The sequence below is a fragment of the Lytechinus variegatus genome, chromosome 3, assembly GCF_018143015.1.
Source record: "Lytechinus variegatus isolate NC3 chromosome 3, Lvar_3.0, whole genome shotgun sequence".
Classification (NCBI taxonomy): Eukaryota; Metazoa; Echinodermata; class Echinoidea; order Temnopleuroida; family Toxopneustidae; genus Lytechinus; species Lytechinus variegatus.
In genome coordinates, this window is record NC_054742.1 from 2,470,484 (window position 1) to 2,495,555 (window position 25,072).

At 35.5% G+C, this 25,072-nt stretch overlaps 1 protein-coding gene across 1 annotated transcript; it reads right to left on the reverse strand.

Moving 5' to 3' along the window:
* Window positions 1–533: 533 nt before the first annotated feature.
* Window positions 534–23,171, reverse strand: LOC121409979 (uncharacterized threonine-rich GPI-anchored glycoprotein PJ4664.02-like). Its single transcript, XM_041601780.1, has 10 exons — window positions 22,631–23,171; window positions 14,287–14,527; window positions 11,263–13,397; window positions 10,845–10,960; window positions 10,067–10,125; window positions 7,141–7,301; window positions 6,378–6,552; window positions 5,444–5,514; window positions 5,148–5,259; window positions 534–4,395 (listed from the first exon to the last, which is right to left on the reverse strand). Exons 1-10 carry the CDS (start codon window positions 22,887–22,889, stop codon window positions 3,723–3,725), a joined length of 4,002 nt encoding a protein of 1,333 aa, XP_041457714.1. The 5' UTR covers window positions 22,890–23,171; the 3' UTR covers window positions 534–3,722.
* Window positions 23,172–25,072: the final 1,901 nt, after the last annotated feature.

Below are 25,072 nucleotides of genomic sequence, written 5' to 3' on the forward strand. Positions count from 1 at the left end.
GTGCCCAGGTTATGCACATTTTCAAAGGTAATATCAATATTTGACGATCAGACAAACAATATATATGACATAATATTAACATAGACATGTTAGAATCCATCGGGTACTGGGTAGGAAAAATCTGTGATCATCACTTTAAAACCAAAAGCGTGAGCATTTTACAAATAACGTTATCTACATGAAAATGAAATCCATGATAACCGAATATAATTGAACAGAGCTTTCTGACGACAATCAGTTTATTTTTGGTATGCTTGATAAAATGAAACGAATCTATAAAAAAACTTGAATGAAATCATAGTGTCAAAGAATTGGGCCTATATCATACATTAAACAGTATCAATAAACACAAGTATGATTTTAACATGTAAATTGGGTTGTTAATGAAAATAATTGCTTTTTACTCGAGATTGGTGAAAGTGATTTAAGCATCTATCTACATATAAAATAAGGATTCTTAGCGTTAGTGGTAGGAACAGTAAGTTTAGATAAAGTGGTATCATATATTATATAAGTTTGACAATAATTACCTCATTATATACAAGTTTTCATGTCTTATAGGGGTAACCATTAAAAACACATTAAAATGTCGGATCATTAGCTTTTCCGCTATTCGAAATCATTTATTTACCTGTAGGCCTATCTAATTTGATTCTTACACATCTCTCATAATAATGAGTAAGAAATCTAGATAAGACAGCAGCAGCAACATATAAAATAAGATATATAGGATACGATTTAGACAATCAATTGCAATATTATTGCGTGGAATATTGCAGCATCTTCAATGAGTGTCCAATGTTTAACAGGATTCTGGATGATACGTTGAAAATATGTGAATTTACTGTCACTACTCAGCTTTAATGTAGCGGTCACACTTACTGAACTGATACCAGGGCCCCGTCTTAAAAGAGTTGCGATTGATCCGATCAACCACAACTATATGGAAAGCCAGCAACGTCAACATCTAAAATGCATGTTTATTCAAATCATTTTCTGGACATGTACGTTCATATACGTTTATCGTTTTCTTGACAATTCAGTGTGCTTCTCTTAGTTCACAAAGTACATTGTGCACATTTTCTGAAGATTTTTTTTTGTCGTTAACGGAAGTCCATATAGTTGAGGTTGATTGGATCAATCATAACTCTTTGTAAGACGGGGCACTTGATACCAGACCGATCAAGGATGTTTTCTAATTTTGAATGACATACCATTGATCGATTTGGAGTAAGTTTCATCAGTGAGACTTGCGACACCTACAACTATATTCTGTAACAATGGCATCGGCAGGGGGATCAACTCCACAAAAGTTATCCTCAACACGCCAAATACAGAATTTGGCATATTTGACACTTAAAGTGACTCGGAACATGCGTCATCAATGACAAGTAGAGTCAATTCTGTTTGAATTGACTCGGAAATAACGTAACATTAGACTATTATCGAGTTCATGTCAAGTCATACATATTTTGACAATAAATATCATTGAACAATATAGTCTCGACACGGTGTCATACTCAGTATGGAATGAAATCTACTTACAGTATATTCCTTATTCTTTCGAGCAGATTGAACATTGATTGCCCAAATGAACAGCCTATGGGCAAATATGACTTGCATGTACATAAATATTTATAGAATTCATTGATGTTTCGCGCTATCGGTAGATTTGAGTGACACTCAGTAGTCTAGTCTATAGAGCCGTCCCCAGTACATGTGTCTTTGCTAAAGTTATACTATATTACTGTATATTTTGTCTCATTAGTCTATCTAAACATAACGACTATTCATAAAATACATATTGAAAACAACAATGACAAAATAAACCTTGAATTACAGCACCACTGTGGTAGAATGGATTGAACAATACTATGGACGGAATATTTGGTTTGTTTCTGTTTTGATATTCGTCAAATGCTTTTCATCTTAAAACCAGGGGATTGTTAGTGACCATACCAATTCCCTGATTAAATCCTCTCGACTTTCTTTAGACTGACCCCTAAAAAGCACAATGATTGTAGCTGGCAACTCTGACATCGCAAAACCATCATGTACTCACTTAGAATAAACTGTAAATGCAATTCTCTGTCAAGTAACTGACAGCATACTAAAAAGTAACCAAGCTTATTTATCATCCTGAAATAACTTATCAAATTCGTTCGAATTCGTTCGAATTCAAAACCATTTCAGGACTTAGTAGATTAGATTTTAAAGGAGATAATAATTGGTTCTTACTATTTAGAATGGCAGTTCAATTCTTATCAGAACCTTTTAAACAATAATTCTAATCTAACGAAATTTTGAATAGAAAGTAATTATTCCCAAGTTGCCATACATGAGACTGTTTCATGAAGAAGTTATGGTAATTTTACCATTCCGGTTACAAACATGGTAACAGGCCTCTGCAGTCAATCAACATCAAGGTTTCCATGCTAGCATACCATATGGCAATCTTATCATGATCCTATGAACATGCTAAATCCTTTGTGAAACGGCTTCACATTCGTATCAACCAATGTTAATGTGCAACAAAAGTGGGTCTGTTTCACAAAACACACTTTCAACCATGAAAACCAGACGTGACTTGATTTCCAATTATGGAACAATTAAGTATTTGGGTTTGATTTCACGCAAATGTCAATTAGAGAATTGATAAAACGGTTTATTCAATCTATTGTTGGTTGTCTGCTGCCAAAATGTGTGTTAACAGACAAATGAAGTATATAAATATGGAAGACGTTGGGCAACGGAGTGAAGAAGGGGAAGAAAGAAAAGGGAGAAGAAAAGTGGACTGAAAGAGTAGGGATGAGGAAGATGGAGAGAGACAAATTTCCTTGTAAGAGGAATAAGATATTTGGAAGGTCACTGTTGAATTCTGTCACACTCTCTACAACAAATAACTTCAAATAAGGTTGGTAATATCTGTTAATATTTTTTAAAAAGACATGCATGTCAGTTTGAAATGATAAAACACGAGGGAGATCTTATTGAAAACACTTGACGAATATTCATAATACTGTGCATTGGCGACGATGGTGAATTGGGCTGTGCTGCCATCATCACGCTCTAATCCCCTTTAGTCTGACTTTTGTTCTTTCATCCAGGTTTTCCTTTTTCTTTAATTCAATGTTTTCTTTTTACTGTTGTTTGCTTGTTTGTTTACACGGTTCTTGTAAGAAATATATATATTTTAAGGCAGATTAAACATTATTTTGCTATGTTTGTTTAAAATGGGCAAGTGTAACTCTCATTTCAAATTTTAAGTCAAAGTATTTTTAAAATCCAAATTACTACCATGAATATTGTGATACGGTGCTGCATGATTATCATTAAATTTTATGACAAAATATCGGAGAACGACAATGTTAGATTTTGAATATAATTCAGCAAAGAAGACTATTCAAATGAAAGCTTGCTCCTGCAGCATTATTGTCATTTTCTATGAGGAAAGAGTTAAATGTGACGGTAAATGCTTTGGTAATTTTTTTTTACTTTTACTATGATCCATATTACTTTGTTAGTGCGTTAGTAAAACAATCATGCAAACAGAATGAATGGTGGTATATGAGTAAAGTATTGAACAAAGATTAAGAAGAAGAAATAAATCTTGCGGATAGCATATTCTTTTAGAAATATGTATCCGCTAGATTAGCTGGCAAGCGAGGCAAAGGGGATTCATGAGAATTCTCAACAGAGCTTGGTGATGGCAGCGCGTACCGTCATGCATTCGTCTCACCGAGAAGACCTCGACCACCACCTTTATTGCGCTCGTCGTCATCATCACCATCATCCTTTTTACCATCGGCATCATCAGACTTTCCTCCAACCTGAAAGTCCCAGCGCATTTGAAAGTTGTTGTTTTTGTTACTGTCCGCTGCCTCACTGCCGAAGGTAAAGTTCTCCCACCCGATGCGATCATCATCTGAAATCACTTGCTGAATGTCGCTGAAACTGACAGACCTTCCTCGGGTACCCAATGGCTTATTGGATGACATCCGCTGCATCACATCCATCTCATAGTCAGCTGCTGATGCCAGCAGATCAGGGATGCTTCCACTTCCATCGAAAAATGGAAAACTCACTCCACCTTCGATGATTTTAGGACGGAAATGTTCCGAATCGGAATCCGAGTCGGTAAAGTAAAAATTGCTCCCACTACTCGTGTCAATGTCATCAGGAATAGCGACTAGGTTATGAGGCAATTTGGCACCTTGTTCAGTCCTGAAGGGGAGCTGCGTTTCTCTGTTCAGTGTATAACTCATTCCAGCCACCCCTGAGTTTGAGAGTCCATCTACCGTCTCGTCACCACTGGAGTCGGCATCACGCCTGGCTCTCGATCGTCGCGCTCTGTTCTGCCATTTGGCCACTTGAGCAGGGTCTTCTTCTATCACTCTGTAAACAGATGGGATAAAATAACACATATTTACAAATTATTGAAATTTTGTAGTTACTTCAAATATACAAATGATTTGAATGCTATCAGAGAAAGAAAAGGATAAACACCACCGCAGGACAGATGCATTGGATTGGCCTACACATATAATTTTCATAAAATATATCTGAAATGCGTCATTAAAATGAACAACTGATTTATAACATCTTCCAGATAAATGGTCTGAAAATAAACAATTGTTTTATTGAATTATCAAAAGTTGTTACCTTAACTATGATCTGGGGATGGGGGTGGAGGGCGCTCTCGCCAAGCACTCAAAATTTAGACAATGTAATTATGCTTCTAGTTCTCAATCAAAATATAAGCAGTATTAATCTAAAACAAAGTGTTTCAAATGCAGCCATCTTCCACACATTGTCAATATTTTTAAGAGTAAAATATGTAACCAATTTCAAGCTGTTTCTTAAAAGTGACTGGAAATACTAACGCTGAATTACCTCACAGCAAATAAATATAATTCTATTTTCTTATTACTACTTTTGAGTGATATGAAAATTGTGTATAATGATATAATTTTGATAATGTGATAACGCATCTAATCTGTGGTAATTTTTTTTTCACTCCCTGTCCCTCGCTAAACGATGCTTATTTTTCTTTTGTTGTCTGTTTCTTTTCTTATCTTTAAAATCAAGGTTTGCCTTCAACCCGTACAATATGAATTCTAATTAAGAATGAATAAACTAGTTCTTACCTTTTCGTGTATTTTAGTCTGCGACACCACCAGATGAGAACGATTGCAAGGATGAGGAAAAGAAGGGCCATAATTCCACAGATAGATGCTAAAATTATTACCAGTCTCATTTCTGTAAGAAAATACATCGGATAGCAAAATAAGACTTTGAAATTCTTCAACAGCAGTCTAGTTTTATCATCTACAAAATTGTACACTTACCAACAAAATAAACAAAATAATGTCATAATAGACATAGATACTTAATATTTACTTCTACAAGATCATACGACTGAAAATCTTTCTTTTTAACTTACGTAAATCAATTGTTGGAGCAACTGTGGTTATCGCAACCTCGCATCTTCTGCCTTCATAGTTGTTGGTACATCTGCAATATGTGAATAAAATCAATTAAGTATACAGTAAGGAATAACTATATGCATTTAAAATAAGATCGGGTGAACATTCTAGCATAAATTCCAAATGAGTTCATCCCCAAATTATATACTCGTTGATGAGACGAGGGCGAACGAACGAACGACGTGTGGACAAGGGATGTGGGTCTTGGGAATGTAGGACGAAGCTTCTTAGAGTTATAACATTCACAATTCAAGATCTTTACATGAAGGTGCTTCCTTCTTCCGAATTCTACTGATCATAATGCATGAACGAACGCAATATTTTTTTCCTTGGGGGCAATGAATATAATCGTAAAATGTATATAAACAATTTAAAAAAAAAACATGAAAGCGAGGAGACAAGCAATTGAGCCATTACGAATGGGATTACTTTTTTCATTTTATAGTTGAAAAGACAGATCTGGTGCATGCCTGATATAGATTTTTTTTAAATTGCCAAAAGGGTACGTTCTGAACATCTTTGAAAGGGAATGGTTAACTCCCCTCATTCCGTTGCGTACGGCCATTTGTCCATGCCAAGTTTTAGAGACACGAAATAGTTATGCTGATGTTCAAATCGAGTCGAAGTTTTTCACGAGTCTGTTAATAAGTTAATGGCTACTGCAACACAAAGCTTAACAATTGGTCAAAATGGCTTCACGAAGAGTTTGACTTAACAATCCAAACGTGACTCTGTACCATTTTAAGTTGCGTCAGAATGGTGTTATGATCTGTACCGATTATCGTCAGGAAAAGCAACTTCAAAATTATTCCTTTCTGTGTAACTTTACGAAAACGCTTCTCGGGAACATTCCCTTAGATTGAATCTTGTACATGAAGTAAGATGACTCACGTGCATGTTGCAATGGTCTCTCCATCATCAGGAGGGATACAGGTTCCTCCATTGAGACAATAGCCCGAGTTTCTATCACATGTTAACCAACATTGATTGTCAATAGGATCTACATAGCAGTATGCACCCGATGGACATGGAAGAATAAAACATGCGTCTACTGTCTGGAAATAACCTGTCAAAAGAAAAAAGCCCATCATGACTTTACCATATAGTTATACCTATAAATGGTTAGTCATGACAATATACCATCCATAACAACTACGCATTGATTATTCTTTACTTTTAGTTTGAGTTGGAATTATTAGAAAGAAAAAAAAAATAACAGCAAAATGGGCTGCTAATAAGATTTGAAGTCTCATTGGCCACAATCAAAAATCAAAATAAGTTTAACTTATTGGTGGTGGTTACATCTATCCTTTTTTCAATGCGGGATTTGTTGCACTGCTTCATCTCTCTCCACTTCAATACATTTTTCCTTCTTTCATCTTCTTTCACCTTATTTTTTATTTTGTTTTTGCTTGAATACATAAAGGGTGTCAACCCCCGTCCTGTCACCATCCCCATTAGCGAGGTCCATTCAGATCAAGCATTTGATTTGGTTTTAAATATTTTGTTTATGTCAACTCTGTTTCAAAACTAAGTAGAAATAATATTCCCCGGTGAAATCTTATCAAGGGTAAAAGTCCATTACTGGAATAAAAAAAAAAAAAATATATAATATATATATAGCTCTTAAAAATATTGACATTCATTTCCTTACCATTTTCATCGATCGAAGCGACGTTATCGACTGAAAAGTTTCCCAGTCTGCCGCCAGACTCATCGACCGCGTTGTAAAGTGTACCTAGGGCATTGCTCTTCAAATCGTCATCCAGAGAAGATGTGAACTCTAACCTTACCTCAGGAATGACGCTTCCTTTCCTACAATATGAGAATAAAAAAGAGGATTACATTTCCTTGTTTCTAATCAGACAACACACATTAAAATTATATGCATCCAATCAATCGCATGATTCCTTGATTTATGCGAACGTGGGTAATTATAAGCTGTTCGCAAGGGGGGGGGGAGACTTACGAAAGTAAATTTGACTAGAATATAAAAAATCTAATAAATGAGTACTTTTATTCAGAGTAATATATCACAAAACATTCCATCAAAGAATTTACAGAATGCCGCAAGAAGAAACAATGTTTGTCTAGCAATCAAGTTATGATGATGATGAATCAAGTATAATATGGAAACTTTGGTCGGTATTTCTTTGTTCTTTAGTGTTTCTGCTTTGCCACAAAATCACTAACTCAATTGATTAAACAAACATTATGAGAGGATAACACCCGAAATATAAGGATTTTATGCAGGGGAGGCGTCAGAGAATAGGGGGTCGGGGGGGGGGGGGGTTAGACATTTAAGGTGGTGACATTTACAGGAGACGCCATTTAAGGTAACACCATTTTGTTAAATATAGTTACAAATTGACACTCCTCTTTCTTCTTTCTCTTCTTTACCCTCTCGCATCATACCACCGTAAAAAATAATAGGGGCAATCGCTTCCTACCCCCTGTATTGGTATTATGGTAGATAAATACATTCGACAGAAATGCTATAATGTCAAACTAAATATGATTTTAGCGTTTATCAAAGCAGCAAGGTGACAGTTCCCATATCATATCTACGAGACATAAGAGACTATATAACTACACTAGAGGGAATCATGGGTGTCGATCGGGGGGGGGATAAATGAATAAATTGTGTCTTTTACCACACGTCCGGGCCCTCTGAAAATTAGAGACTCATTACGCAAATGACCCCTCCCCCAACAACAAAAAAATCCATCACAGAGGACAAAAGTTCGGTCAGTCATTTCTTCGAAAAAAAATTCACACGTCCTACCCCCACCCCCGAAAAAATCTGCGTCAACCATCATCATTCCCCAACCATGAACACCGATCGACACCCATGAGAGGGAACCCCATAGAGCTATATACTAATAAACTAGTAATATCTCCCTATGGGAAACTCTCTTTATAAAAGGAAAGGGTCCACAAGGCCGATGGTCCACGAGACTGATTCGTCAAATATATTTTCTGTTATCAAGATGTTTGTCTACGTCAACTGAAGTCTTCCGGTTAAGGCACCTTTAATGTAAACTAAATCAGTACCCTATAAGTTGACGATAACAACAATGAGAAAAATATTAGTACAATCGGCCTCGTGGGAAGACCCCCCCCCCTCAGTATATCCGGGACATTTTTATTAAATTCATTTTAATGATAAATCCGTTGTGAAGACTTGAAAACCCGTTAAATAACTAGTGGAACGACTTTGGCAGTCTCGCCTGCAGTACACGATTTGATATAGCAGCAGTGCTGACTGTGGAAACAGCTATTTAAAGAAAATTATGATAAGTCCATTGACCCAAAATGGCCTTTGACCATAATCATGCACCTAAGACGTGTGCAAAACAATCATTAATACGGCAATTGACCCAAAATGGCCTTTCACCATGATCATGTGACCTAAGACGTGTGCAAAACAATCATTAATACTTGATTACCCTTATGTATGTGTTTCATGGACGAGATCAAGAATTTTTTTTTTTTAAGTTATGATGCATATTCAACACATACCCCTAACACGGCCAAAGCTCATTGACCTTAAATGACATTTGACCTTGGGTCGTGTGACCTGAAATGCGCACAGGATATTCAGAAATACATATTTGCTAATATGTAAGAGTTTCATTTGAAAGTTATGACGACAATTCCACAAAGATATGACGACAACTCCACAAAGAGACGAGAAGTGAGCGTTTTCGAACCTCTTTAAAAACGTTGTCATTCATTTAAGGGGTGATTTACCCACCCCCTCCTTTCATTTTTTAGAGTGATGGTCACATTTGAAGCATACGAATTTGTCTAAACATGAAAGTGAATGAAATGAGAATTATCGACCCCAAATGCTGAAAAATACTCGATGGAGTTGTTTGCATGATACATTTTCTACGGTTGAATCTCCTGCATCCCCATCATGCCCATAGAAATGTTTATGTATTTGTAGTTTTCCGTAGCTCTTTCTTGGTATTTATTATTTCATTGAATAGATGTACAAAATCTTGTTTGATTGTCGTACTTATTCCTTGTATCAATTGACAGCATACAGACTACATAAACAAGTGCGATGGAGCGTTGTGAAAGTAAAGGCGTTTTTTGTTGTTGCACAGTTACGTAACTTCTTTTTGGAATTCAGTGATTTCACAACAAAAGCCCCCTTTGCATGTATGGTTAACAGAAGGTAACATGTGTTGATTCAACGTCCTTGTCACCATACTTTTATTTTTTTTAATAGCTTTAATCCCCTGCAAAGTCACTTGCTCATGCAATGTTCATGACATCATAAAATACAGTTACGAAACGTATTCACATTTAAAATATTCATCATCCGTATAAACCGCGAGCATTACGATACCCCCTTTAAAATCCAGATTATGTTCCTCAAAATGTGCATAAAAGGGGTATTGGTAAATTACTGTCTCGACGCCCGAATGTGAGATCAACCTATCAAGAGTGTGTTTCAAAAATATGTTAACACCGTTTTAAATTAACTATTTTGAATGTTAGGGGAAGAATCCGGGGGAGGCATCAACCCATCTCCTCAGCTGTCTACAAATATATATACTTGTACTTACAAAAATCTTGTGACGCCAGCACTCCTGAAATTGTTGGTTGAACTGTAGACTTGTTCCAACTGCAGAAAATATAATAAAATGAATATAGATTTGCTTGTTAAAAAATGTGGCTGTACGGGGTGGTTATAGAACAGATACATAACTAGACAATGGTCACGGTCAGGGTGATTACTTGACTGGTTTAATGAACAAAACGCTGAGTCACAAAGCCTTTGAGTTTGAAATTCTGAAACTTGCTTGTCATTTGGAAGATTGCGATATATTCATAAATTCACTTCATATCGGAGATAAGTTACTATTGCTTGTATTTCCCTTTTTACAGTATTTCACTCACTATCCTATAGAGGATATGTAAGTTAATATGACCGTGTCTAAATAGTATAAAGGAAAATACGAACATTTGCTTGAAACAAGACTGTGCAACTAATTCTTGTAAATCAAGTAACGATCGCGATTCCTATCCAAATTATTAATGATTTTCTGGCGCGGATCCAGGGGAGTGGGAGGGGAATGCGCGGTCGCATCCCACAAAATTTCAACCTCAAGTAAAAAAAGAACCTTCATTTGTATGTAATGATTTTTTTCTTGTCAACTTTTTAACGTAACGCACCCCCTTCTCCACCCCCCCCCAAAAAAAAACCACAAAACATCTTGGACCCGCGTCTGATTTCAAGGTGTATTTTTACGAATAACTGACAATAGGTTACGAATAATTAAAAATCAAATGCCCGAAAATGAAGTGTCATTTTTTTTTCATTATGACACACACATTACTTACAGTTGAAACGACTTCTGCTTCAAGGTTGGTGTATTTTAGAGATGAAGGTTGAGTCAATGCACTGGTAAAATCTATTCCAGTAATTCTAAAGCGAACGTATACCTCATTGTTGTTTTCTGTTACAAAGGGAAAACAAGAAGCAAAGAATTAAGCACTATGGTTGAATTTATGGAGTTCAGAAAATAGAGCAGGGTTTTATGATATATACCATCAACCTAAGTCCCCAAAAATTTAACTTTTCATATCACACACAACAAAAGATTAATACCTGCTGAATATATTTTCGTTTAGTTAAAAATGAACTAAAAATCGCGGATTAAAGATAAACTGCAAATGATGAACTACATGTGTCTGTTACAGTTCAAAGAACCCCTATGAAAAAGAAAAACATTGTAAATTTAGATACCATATGACTTACCAACTATCGGTGATTGAGAAGTGGAAGTTTCACCGGGGATGATAGATCTCTGCAAATCATCAGTGCTACCTGTGGACGTGACTGCATCTTGAGTAGTCACTAGGTCTGTTGGCTGGTCAACCGTTGTAGTTGCAGAGGTCACCGCATTTCCAGTTGTTAACATGATCGTAGTAGTATCAGCTGTATTTTGTTGAGTTGTTGGGAGTGTTGCGGTGGTATGTATTGTAGTTTGTTGAGTGGTCTCGGGTGCTGTTGCTGGTGTTCCTGATGTCGTCATCATTGTCAACATTGAAAGTGTAGTGACAATCGTTGTCTTGCTTGTTGACACTGACGTCGAAGGAATTAAACTCGAATCTGAGGTCATGGTTTCTGTTGAATTTATAGTTAACGTTGAATCAGAGGAGGATGCATTTGTGGATGTTATCTCAGCTGTCGTTGGACTTGATGTCGAAGTGCTTTCAGAAGTTGACAGATTCAACATTATAGTTGTATTAGCTTCTGTCACAGTTTCTGTAACGTTTGTCACAATGGGCATGCTATTGGTAGGTGCAAATGAGTCATTTGTTACAGGTGATGATGTAGTCAATGAGACATTTGTAAATGGCTCTGTTGTATTTGTTGTTGTAATCGGTAATGTTTCTTTTGAATTGGTGCTTGTTTCTGTTACCGTTACGTTTTGCATCGTGGTCATTGACTGATTTCCACTCGTTGTTATAAATGAATCATTTGTGACAGTCGGAACTGTTATATCCGGAGTTGGCGACATTGATGTTGTATTAATCGGTACTGATGTTGTATTAATGGGTAACGATGTTGTCATATTTTCATCAGTCGTTTCATTTCCTGAGGTTATAGCTATTGTTGTGGACGTCACATTTGTATCTGTTCCGTTATTAATGGCTGTTGTACTATTAGAAAAATCTGTGGTCATTTGAGTTGTTTGATCAGTAGTGGGAATCATGATAGTTGTCGATAAGACAGGCTCTTGAGTTGTAGTCATGTTATCCATTGGTACCGTTACATTAACTGTGGAAAAGTAGGAAGACGTTGTGACATCGGGATTTAATGTTGAAGTATCATTCTTACTATAAGACAAGGTCGTAACACTTCCAGGATTCAATGTCGAAGTTACATTATCAAGATTTAATGTCGTGGTTATATTCCCGGGATTTAATGTCGTAGTAACATTCTTAGGATTTGATGTAGTTGCATTATCGGGATTTAATGTCGTAGAAACATTTTCGGGATTTAATGTCGTGATGAAATTATCGGGTTTTAATGTCGTGGCATTCTTGGGATTTGATGTAGTTACATTCTCAGGATTTGATGTCGTAGTGATATTTATGGGTTTTGATGTCGTAGTTACATTCTCTGGATTTGATGTCGTAGTTGCATTATCGGGATTTAATGTCGAAGTAACATTCTCGGGATCTGATGTAGTGATATTACCAGAATATAATGTCGTAGAAACATTCTCGGGATTTGATGTCGAAGTTAAATTATCAGGATTCAAAGTTGTAGTAACATTATCAAGATTTAATGTCGTAGTAACATTCTCAGGATTCAATGTCGTAGTAACATTTGGTTCTTCAGTCGTGACATTCAATTCTGATGAGTTACTGGATATGTTGGTTGTATTAACCGTTGTATAACGAGTCGATTCAGTTATATTTATGATATCCGCAGTGGTGATGTCCACAGTGGAGTTAGCGGCGGCTGACGTGGTAGTATCCACGGCATCAGTTGATGATTCAGTAGTTGTTACACTAATAGTAACATTGCTTAATACTGTCGAGCCATTAAAAGAAACGGTTGTTGCGCTAACATATTCGGTCACATCATTTGTGGTAGTATTAGATGGAGGGGAGGTAGTGCTATTATCAGTGACCGGGGCTATAGTGGTAGGAGATAGATTTGTTGTCACGTTAGACCCATCTGTTAATGGTGACATCGTAGTAACGTTCTGGAACAATGAAGTAGAGTTAGTAGTACTGTTTGTCGTAGGAATTGGTTCAGTAGATGTGTTGTTTTCGTCAGGATTATCTCTCCAAGACGGTGTTGTCGGGACTGAAGGAAACAGGACTTCAGATATTATGTTCGTCCAAAAGCGGTTGTAAGACTTCACTATGGTGGCACTGTATAGGAATCAGAGCGATAATTGATGACAATAAATGACAATGATAATAAATTTATACAGAATATATATTTTTAATTGGTCATGCCATCTTTGTCTCGAAGTGAGTAAAATTATGAGAGGGATAACCGTGAATCAAGAAAATCATCGTCTACTGAAATTAACTATACGCATATTACTTTATTACCATAGTGTTACCATAAAAAAGACTCGTTTATGAAAGTTTGTGGATTACTATTTCAGTATCGGTGCCATTCTGTTTTGAGACAGGATAGAATTTTTTTTCCCAAAAGATATGGGCACTGGGACTAGTTATCCATGTACATAATGTATAATGATTAGTGCCTGGTATGCTATTTTCTCGAAAAGGAGGGTGACGTTCTGTTAATCATAAACAAAGTTCATGCACATTTTGAACGCCGCCCATATGTTGATTTTCATTGGGCGTCTCGCCCAGTACAGTCTTCCATTCCGTTGACGTAAAGTATACACTCCTATAATAGAAAGCATTCACACTATGCGTAAAATGGAGTCACACAATATTGTTGCAATTTGTATGTGATAATGCTTTGAAAGACAATCGATTAGAAACAAGGACAAATTTCTTTAAATAGACCGGAAATATAAACTAGTAAATTTTCTGAAGACACAAATAGGATTTAATGGAATGTTAATTTGAGAAAGTTTAAATAAAAGCAGGTGTCTGCGTGAAGTCTGGTCCTTTGACGTAAAGGATTTCCATGAAATAGCACACAAAATAAACTAGGCCTGTGACCTATTAAAATGAAACAGGTTTTGTCATCTAAAGATCTGCATAAAATATCCTCATGGAATTTAATATTACCTCAAGGTGTTTGGCTGAAAAAAAATTATTGTGAAATGTCACTTACACGAATATAACGTTCGTGGTGTCATCTTTCTTCAACGGCTTCCAAGCAAATGAAACCCCAAACTTTTGATCGTTATTGGTATGCGTGACGGCCGAGTTCTCTACACCGGAACAATTGAGCCCTTGTTGTCCCGCAGGTATCCTTACAAATCTCCCGATAGGTCTGTCACCTCCAACATGACGAGCTTGAATCATGAATCCTTTAAAGAATCCACTAAATGGTTGGTTTCCTATCAAGGTCACTGTATAGAATAGATGAAAGACATAGACAAAAATGATCAGAAATATAAGTTCTAAGCATAACTATTGTCGTGGTGAGCAAAAAACCTTGTTGGGCTGTGATTGGAAAAAAAATTGTACATGTATATACTATTTTGTAAAATTTGCAAACGAGCCCTAATTTCGACTATTCTTTAACTGTTTATTAATTTTGAATGTCAGAACTTAAATCGGCCAGTGAACAATACAAGTGGAGCGCCTTTGGCAGTCTCACTTGCATTGCGTGATTCAATACAGCAGCAGTGCTGACTTTGAAAACTACTATAAAATAATCATTCACAAAAACACCATTCACATGATGATACAATACTACGTTCATTGACCCTAAAAGACATTTGACCTTGATCATGTGACTTAAAACTTGTCAGTGATACTTGATTACCCCTATGTCCACATGCAGTTCATGAACTATATCCATAAACTTTGAAAGTTACGACAGCAATTTAATAATTACCTCCAACTCGGCCAAAGTTCATTGACCTTAAATGGTCTTCGACCTTGATCATGTGACCTGGTATACTCGCACAAGATGTTTAGTGATACTTGATTACTCTTATATCCAAGTTTTATGAATCAGATCCATAAACATTCAAAGTTATGAAGGTAATTAAATAAATACCCACAACTTGGCCAAAGCTCATTGACCCTAAATTACATTTGACCTTGATCATTTGACTTGAAACTCAGGCAGGATTTTTATTAATATTTTATCATCCTTATGGCCAAGTTTCATGAACTAGGTCTATATACTTTCTAAGTTATGATGACATTTCAAAAACTCACCTTAGTTTAAGATTTCGATATTGACTCCCCCAACATGGTCTAAGTTCATTGACCCTTAATGACCTTTGATCTTTGTCATGTGACCCGAAACTCAGGCAGGATGTTTAGTAATACTTGATTACCATTATGACCAAGTTTCACGAAGTAAGTCACTATCCTTTTAAGTTGTGCCGTCATTTAAAAAAAATAACCTTAAGTTAAGATTCGATGTTGACGCCGCCACCGTCAGAAAAGCTGCGCCTATACAGTGCGTATCAAAAAAAACGGGACAGATTTGAAAAGTCTATAAAATTTTTGTTTCAAATTATGATCTCTATATTTTGGTGTCAATAGGTGCTCTGAGGTCTTATCCTTCAAATACCATTAAAATAATTTAGTTTCGTTCATGCTTGAGCGAGCACGGAATGTTTTTGTTTGGGGTTAAAAAGGAGGCTTGCGCCAGAATGGCATAAAATGATGAATATGATGATCGGAGTTCTTGCTAATCAACAGACTTCCTCTTAATCTTTTAATTATCTTTGCCATAATTTTCGAATTATGCGGTCAAAATTCATTTCCAAATTTACTTATTTGCTTGAATATTTATGTTGTTCCTTTTTAATATGTTCTCTTTTAGCTTCGAATATTCCTTCTTTATGCAAGAACATTTTTTTAACCGAAGTATGGGAGAGCGTGTTTTTTTTTAAATCCTTTCATTGCGTGCTACAAAGTTATGGTGCCTTTGAACAGTGGCATACTGATGGGTGGGGGCTCGGGGTGCTCCCCCCCAAAAAAAAATCATGACCAAGAAAAAAAGTGAAAAGGAAAATGAAAGAAAACATAGAAAACATAGAAAATGAAATATGATATCATTTTCTGAATATTATGTCAAAATCACAAAATTTGATATTTTAATAAAAAAGTGGAAACGTTTGCTTGCTCGCTTCACAACTTTTTAATACATTTTACCCGATCTGCCATATCTTGCTCCTTCAAAATTGACTCAATACACCATTGCCATTGAAAGATATGAATCCTTTCCTGTTTGTCCTATCAAGCACATAATTAAACTTGGTGAAGGATTCAATAACCCCTTGAAAATAGGATTTATGTCTTTTATAGGTACCATAACATAATTTGTTTCACATTATAAAAGGATTTGAATAATTACAAATTCTCCCAATTAATAATGCAAATCTTCTTACTTGGGTTGACAAAAAGTCTTCTTTTCTTACTTATGAAAAAAAAATCAAAGGTAAAAGAAGTTTAGATGAAAAACAAAATAATTCAGGTAAATAAATAAATTTGTAAATGAAATTTGACAGCATAATTCGAAAATTATGGCAAAGATAATGAAAAGATTAAGAGGAAGTCTGCTGATTAGCCAAAAGTCTAATCATCAAATTTCTCATTTCTGCCATTTTGGCGCAAGCCTCTTTTTGAACCCCCGACACAAACGTCCCGTGTTCGCTCAAGCGAACAAATTTTTTTATTTTTTATTATTTTTTTTATTTATTTTTAAAAATGGCATTTCAAAAATAAGATCTCAGAGCATCTATTAACATCAAAATATAGATATGATTTGAAACAATTTTTTTATAGACTTTTAAAAACTGTCCCTTTTTTGATACGCACTGTATAGTCGTATAGTTGTAAAAATGTGGGGGTGTAGGGTAGCGTCCTGAATGATCTCCATCAGTAAAACAGAGCATATACATGCGTCAAAGGAAATCTGATCACGAGAAAGCGCTGTGTATTTTGCCAATGATATATGGTACTAACACACGTATATAGCAAACATTGTTTCGTGATTTTGTTCGGATATGATGAGGATCATGATCATGATGGTGACTGTATGTATATCTGTTTCGATTTACAATTGAAAACACATACTAGATATCGATGGACCATTAAAAAAAATTAAGAATTTCTGGCAGATACTTAAAATTTAGTGAATAGAAAAAACAACAATTTTTTAAAGAGTATTCAAAGCATTTTGGGTCCGCGATTTCATCTGAAGTTGTGTTTACAGTGGGAGTTGGTCGAGATTTGTCCGGTTTCTCTCTATGAAAGGAAGTTTGCCAATAAATGATGAAAAGATTCCACAACGAAACATAATGCACCTGATTGTTTATTCGCTCCCACAAAAAACTGACACATTCTGAAGAAAACAATACCTGAAATACATCAAAATCCTCATCTTGCAATACAATCTTTTTTGTCAAATACTTGTAATTAAAATATTTCGAAAATAAATTGAAATTCGATTTCGCATAGATTATTTAACGGCTCTAGTTCTCCTGATTAAATTCCTTAATAAGTGTTACCAAAACAATTATTTTAAAAATGTGTTCGTATTACAAAGCACGCTTTTATTGCATAGATTTATTTCCGTCAATAATTTTCCCTCTATGTAATTGCATTCTACATCGACAATAAAGATGTGATTAAAATGATGAAACCTATGAACATTTATTTTTCAAGTGCAAAACAAAATTAAGAGATATTTGGAAAAAAAATGTGTCCTTTTAAACTTAATTGATGTTGAAAATATGAACTGGAAGGGAATTCACATTGGTATAAAGATATCTAATGCAGGGAAGGAACAGTTGATTAATCATTTAATACTGTTAATTAAATACATGATCTTTGTTTACAGTAGGAATAAAAATACCCCCTTATCTCAAGAAATAAAACGACAAATTATAGAAAATGAACACGAGGAAAAAAAAGAGAGGGGCACTTTAGTGCACCATCTCTGAAAATGGGAAATTTTCACCAATAGAGGTAACAAGGCAGGCACGCATATCATGGATCGATGATATTACAGGGGGCTGTGTACTTCCGAGTGTGTGTGTATGTGTGTTGGGGGTGGGGGGGCTGTGTGGGTGTTGGGTGGTGTTCGGTGTGTGTGTGTTTTACCAACCATTGACGATATACATAAACTTATTTTAGAATATAAGGATCAAGAAAAGAAAATAGCTATTAAAATGGGGAAATTATAGGGCGGCACTTGCAAAAATGGGAATCAGTAAAATTGTGACAAGGTTAAGTTGTAAGTCTTTATTTACTTTCAATATATGTAATGCTTCTCCCGTGAGCTTGTTATATTCAAAATTGTTCATCGAATTGTTTTGTACTTTTAAACATGATTTATTTATAATGAGTGTGAGCAGATCTTCTGGGCAGTGGTGTGTTGGGTGTGTGTGTGTGTGTTTGTGGTGGGGGGGAGGGGGAAGTTTGGTCTTTAAGCATTTTTATAATAACTGATTTCATTGTTTGTTTTTTTTAAGATATATATGACTCATGATTTTGTTAAGTTAGTGGAAAAAAAGTGAAAATATGAAGTGTAAAGTATTATATATGATTTGAAATGTTAAATTGAAATGTTATGTAACTATTTGTTCATGAAATCAGAATAAAAACATTATTCAAAACAAAAAAAAGTGTGTGTGTGTATGTACGTCCGATTGTGTTTTGTTTGTGCTTGTGCTTCAGATGACGAGGGGGGGGGGGCTGTTTAAACTTCTCTCATACCTTCAGTTAAATTATGTTGCATGTTCATTATGTTTAAACAATTATCAATGATGAATTTCTTTTTATATGAAAAATAAAAATGTTTTGTTGATTGTACTATTATATATGATAATATTGCTTTGGAAAGAAAAAAATATTACTTAAAAAAATCTATAAAAAATATAGATGATCATAGGGGTTGCCCCTGCTTCAAGTATGCAAATGGTTTGTAGATTTCATTTTTACCATAAGAGAAGTAAAAAGTATAGTTATAATTGGTATATCGCATATAACTATCCGGATTCATAAAGTCAAATAAAAAGAGGAATTGCGAGCTATAAATATGTTCGATTCATTTCTAATAGTTATAATTTACGAATCCTAGATACGGAGCTATCTAATTTGCTTGTCAAAAAGACCACGAAATTAAAGGTAATAATTGTATTTATTGAGAGGCTGATATCTTTAATATAAACAATTTCGAAAAAAAATCGCCACCGATCGCGCATAATCAGCATTTTCACAATGAAAGCAGTATAAAGTATGTTTACAATTGGTATATCGCATATAACTATCCGGATACATATTCAAATATAAAGAGGATTTGCTAGCTATAAATATGTTTGATTCATTTTTAATAGTTATGATTTATGAATCCTAGATACGGAGCCATCTAATTTGTCAAAAAGCAAACGAAATCGAAGGTAATAATTATTGTTTTTATTTAGAGGCTGAAATCTATAATAAACGATTTCGAAAAAAACCCCGCCACCTATCGAGCATAAGCAATTCGATATTTGGAGGAACAAGTGCTATTTTTTGTTTGGTAATTCTACTCGAACGTCTAAGAAAAAAAAGATGTTAAAGAAAAATCACATAATAAAACAGGTCCAATAGGACGGATATGAAAATCCATGGCAATTGTATTGCAGAATATAATACATTAATTCCAATTAAAAAAATGCTTTTCTGACATTTTGGGGAAAAAGTTCTAGTCCGAGATTCCATGGATATACGTCAGTGTTCTAATAGAGGAAAAATTCTCACAATTATCTGATCGGGACAATATCTTTTATTCCAAAGTATTCAAGAAAGAAATGTTTACCCAGCAAATATGAATCCAGTCTTCCAATTTGTATAAGGATATGTAGTATAAAGGCTTTATAAATAGAATGTAAGCTTACATGTTTCACAGTTTTGTTTAAATTCCTGTATGCGCACATACTTATCATAACTCTTTATTTCAATGATTGTATTGCAAGGAGATAAATTTTGCGATTTGATTTTTGATAATGTTGAAATACAACCAAAAAGGTACCTCACCATGCTGCTAACATCACCCCAGTCAATTCCGATTTGCCTACTGTCATAAATGAGTGCAAACAAAATTTTGTGGAAATGGATCCTTCAAAAACTAAAAAAAAAAACTGAGAGCGACAAGTTTGTTTTTGAGTTCTCTGTTTACTCGTGGTGGCTGCTCTGACGGTGAATGTCAACTTTGAACAAGGCGGCACACCCTCGGTAAATATCAATTCATTATTTCATATTTCAAATGACTGGTGAACGGGATGGTTAGAAGTGGCTAATTTCAAAGTGTCACGCCACATACGCAAAAACAAGTTTTCTCCCTTTTTTCTAAATGGCCCCATGCGAGCCGCTAATATAATATACAAATAATGTTGAAGATCTCGGTATAATTTGGAGGTCCCATTCGAAAAGTTTTAAATGTTAAGAGAAAGACAGCATTTTACCATGCACTCTTCCGGGCATTGGCGTGTGCCTGTAATCCAAGTGTACACGGGAGAGGCTTCGAATTGATGCTAAGGTTCGAGTCCTGGTCACGCCTTTGTGGGATGGTGACGTGATATCGGAACCAATAATCACAACTGATTGATACACGTCTGTAAGAACTCACACACTTCCAAGTTAACAGTCTCAATTTGGTGGTAAATGTGAAAAATGGCCCACAAAATATCACACTGATAACGTCTAAAGCCGAAATACAAACTAGAAATACATTGCACAATGGCAGTAACCCATTGTTATTTATTCAACTGGGGAATAAGGAAGCAATTCGTATTCTGAGGGACAAAAACCCCTAACTGTTCCAGAAATAATGAAGTATATTTTACGACCGTACACACATTGGATATGTGATGTGAGTTTTAAAGAAATGAATAGAGTACATTTTACAATACAAATCAAATCTACGATTGCTCTAATCATAACAAAATAATATCAACATATCAAAGTTTAACACAAACATTTTCGCCGTAATTTGATGTAAGAAAAATACCCTACACTTATTTTCATGTTCCACTTCACAGAAAATTTAACACCTATTGATTTCGATAACTCTGTACTTAAAGTCACAGCTGCATAATATCAATATATGATCGTTGTTATAAATATACACCATAATACTGCCTCTGTGTCTCATCAATACAATTATTGTCATTCATCACGAATCCATTTTAACAAATGTTGTTGGATAGTGTTGGATGGATTATGAATACAGATAGAAAGAAATTGTTCATAGCATAATTCTGACTAAACTAAATAATTTGGAGAATTGAGAAAGAAGAAAATTAGGCCGTAGAGGTAAAAATAAAAGAATCTCAACAGAGGAGGCTTGATGTGAAAGCAGCTGTACAAATTAGATGAATTGCAAATACAATAGAATTGTGTGTGTGTATTTGAGTTTTGTCAGACGTGTATCAATCAGATATGAATATTTATGTCTGGGACCGACATTTAATGTAACCGTCCGATAGACGTGACCACTTGTTCACTGCTACCATCTGGCCTGTGGAGAATCTACAGGTAGGACTATGGATAGTATGGTATGCCAATGCTGTATAGAGCACACACTTTAAAAAATCATTAAAATATCACTTTTGTGACCAAATTACTAATTTCCATATAGTTTTAATTTATTTATCATTAGTAATGTGGGAATAATTTTTGTATTCACCAGAGCGCTCAAAAACTTGAATTTTGGGCATATTTTTGTGTACGCCCTCTATTGGTGGAAAGTAATATGGCAAGAAAATTTTCATTTTTTGATCTCTATTTTTAATTAAGAAAAAAATGATATAAAGAATCAAATTTAAATAAGAGCCAAGCGGTATGAATTAACAGGTCTAATGGAAACTGTCAGTGTAAAAAAATGAAGCATTTGCCCCAAAGAAAAAGAGAAAATAAGCCAAACATTGCCACCTTTATTTTGTCACACATGGAGATATAACTGAGAACAAGGTTATATTATAACCTTGTTCATTGAATGAGTGGACGTGACCAAGGCTCGGAACCTCGGCATCAACATGTAACTTCCCCACATAGCTTGGATTACACTCAAATTAACAGATCTTCTATTAAATACATGGTTTTTAAACACGATGGTAATTTTATGGTGAAATTAATCAAAACACAAAGTTGGGGATCTGCAATAAAACAATCTTATCTTTTTTTTTGTTTTAGTGAATGTATATTGTAAAATCATGTCGCTATGTCTTTGTGAATGTGGAATAAATCGAATCAAATCATATACAAAATATTTGGTCTTTAGCAATTAAATAAGTCACACCTACCAACAAGAAGAGTAACCAAAGGAAAAAAACTTTTTGAATAGTTCAACTTGTTCAACCGAACGAATACTTTTTAGGACCACCGATAAGCCCTTCATTTGAGGATAAGCTTGAACTTGGATTACCCGGGTTGGATTACCGGTTGAGAACGGATAGGCTTATAACTTTCCATAACTGGAGCAATGTCATAAAGAATATTACCATGAACGGTAGTAGCATCGCCATCCTCTTCGTCACCATCATCTTCGTCTGTCATCACAACAGTTGTCATGGCAATACCAAGTCTATTCTGGTTAACCTGAGGTGTTGCCATCCCATGGACAGGCATCATATCTCCACACGCATCCACAGGAGCGCCGTCAGGAAAGCCGTTGGTCGACATCACAAGGAGTATCAGACCTACTATCGTAGCCACCCATCGCACAGGAGGGGCTGATAATATAAAGGTCCGTATCACCATCTCTGGCGAAAGAAATTCCTTCTCCCGACGTCATCGACTACGATTTCCTCGATGAAAATTTCCCAGAAGTCGGATCTGACGGTGACAGTGCCTTTCCGAATCGAGAGCATCCCGGTAGCTTTGGAGTGTACTTCCCGTCAGACTGCTTATTCTGGGCGAGAGTCATCACCATTCATTGTATGAGTACCTCCAATCGAGTGTTCGCGATCTTATTCACACAAATCACTATTATGTCACGCGGCATTGTTACACGACATTCCAAAGAAAGTCCCTTCTGTGTATTGTACTCATTAGAACAGTGTCACTGATGTCCTGAGGTTAACTACAAAATGAATCCCCTTCATCTCTTGCATGGCAATAGTCAGCAATATTTCTACCACAACAGAAATACGCTTATGCACACAGAAACTAGTGCCAAACAATAGGTAAAGTTTTCAGTACGTCAATATGAGACCAATGAAATGTTAACATAAAAATTTGCCCACGAAACCTGATTTCGCTTCGTTTGTACTTCAATGGACAGGGGCGTATGCTCTATTCATACAGCCTGTGTCACGAACCGACTTAAAAGGGTGGGGTACCTGCTGTCATCAATAGAACCTATTCAATTCTGGCAACGAACCGAGGTCCACGCGTTGCATGACTCAACATTGGTGGAGGTGAGAGTTGAAGTAAAGATTTTGCTTTTAATACTGCCGCCTGTGACACGACTGATTCAAATGGCGTATTATTCCGAGCTCTTGTCTCACCTATGCCACCATAGTACACATACTCTAGATTCGAGTATACAAATAGAAACAAGTGGTCGAGCATAGAAGCCTTCAATACACTAAGCGAAACTTTTTTTCGTTTAGGGAACTTTGTTTAATTGTCCTGGGGTATTTGCAAACAGGTGGATTTCGTTACTTAGTACAACTGAATTTAAACAGTTCCTTTAATAAGGGTTCTCTCTCAACTTTCTGAATATGCTTAGGAAATTGGACACACACGGAGCTAAATATAGGTTTATATCTTGTCATATCAGGCTCCATGTCTTAAATTCATACTCATGTCAAACGCCTAGCCATGATACACTTTTTAAGGGTCGGTATATGAACTTAAGATTACCATAATGTTGATGCTTCATCAAACTAAAGTAAAAAAAAAAGTCTCTCTCGTCTCTAATACCCCTTTCGGCTCCAAGTCAGTCAATAATGTGAATATACGAAACACAGTTGTGAATATAAAAGGGGAAAAGACGAATGAAAAAAAAAATCTTCTTCGCGTGCGAAGCGCGGAAGCTTACACCTGTTTGTCAAAGTTTAATAGAAGAAAGAGGTACCGGGAGTCGAATTCATTGCGTATCTTGGTAAGATTAAGAAACTTGATTGAAAAAAAAAACAAAGCCACATGAAACATCTTTAGCTCGAGAAGCCAGGATGATAAGATGTAAACAGTGTGATCCAATGCAAATCATTGAAGATGTAAATTATCAAAATTAGGACGTTTCAACAATTAATGAAATGATGAGTTAACAAATGCTTACAAAATTTAGACATCTTGAACTCCTTCAGCAGTTCTCATTCGATTGCCTTGACTAAGATTAACCTGAATTCGAAGACTGTAGCCACGGTGAGTGCGTAAAATGGGAAAGAAATGATGAAATTGGAAAGAAAAGTAATAATTGTTATTATCGTGTATTATTTTGTTTAACCCTCACCAGATGAATTTCATGGAGCTCTAAATATTCATACCACACAAACCACACAAAAAGGCGAAAAGAGCCAGTTAAAATGAATATATATGTGAAAACGTATTAACAAGCCGAAGAAAAGACCTCTTTTTTCTCTGCTGAATAGTATTGTACTTTACTCAAGTACTTCGTCACATTGTTTCCATAAAATATATTTTATTTTCTATGGAGCTAGCCAGTTCGCCATTCAAACGTACTAAATGAAGGTCTAATGCACATCATCATGTTTAATGGTTAGGCATTTCATGATATATTATAAACCGTTTGTTAGCAACTTCATGACCATATGTGACCATCTTTGATGACTCGGAACGAAGATTGAATCTACGAAATAGCTAGGAAAAAGTCTTTTGCATCGACTTCGAGGCATCCTCCAATCCCTATCATAATTATGGCAACAACGTATTTCCATAGAAATACCCTAAATTTGCTGTACCTTGAATTTGATAAC

What these genes read in the sequence shown, in the direction of transcription:
- LOC121409979 (XM_041601780.1), bottom strand. Translation starts at nt 22,889, where the DNA reads ATGGTGATACGGACCTTTATATTATCAGCCCCTCCTGTGCGATGGGTG. An exon ending in AAGCAGAAGTCGTTTCAACT is followed by an intron (nt 10,126 to 10,844) that starts GTAAGTAATGTG and finishes TATTTTCTGCAG; the next exon opens with TTGGAACAAGTCTACAGTTC. An exon ending in GCTGGCGTCACAAGATTTTT is followed by an intron (nt 7,302 to 10,066) that starts GTAAGTACAAGT and finishes CTCATATTGTAG; the next exon opens with GAAAGGAAGCGTCATTCCTG.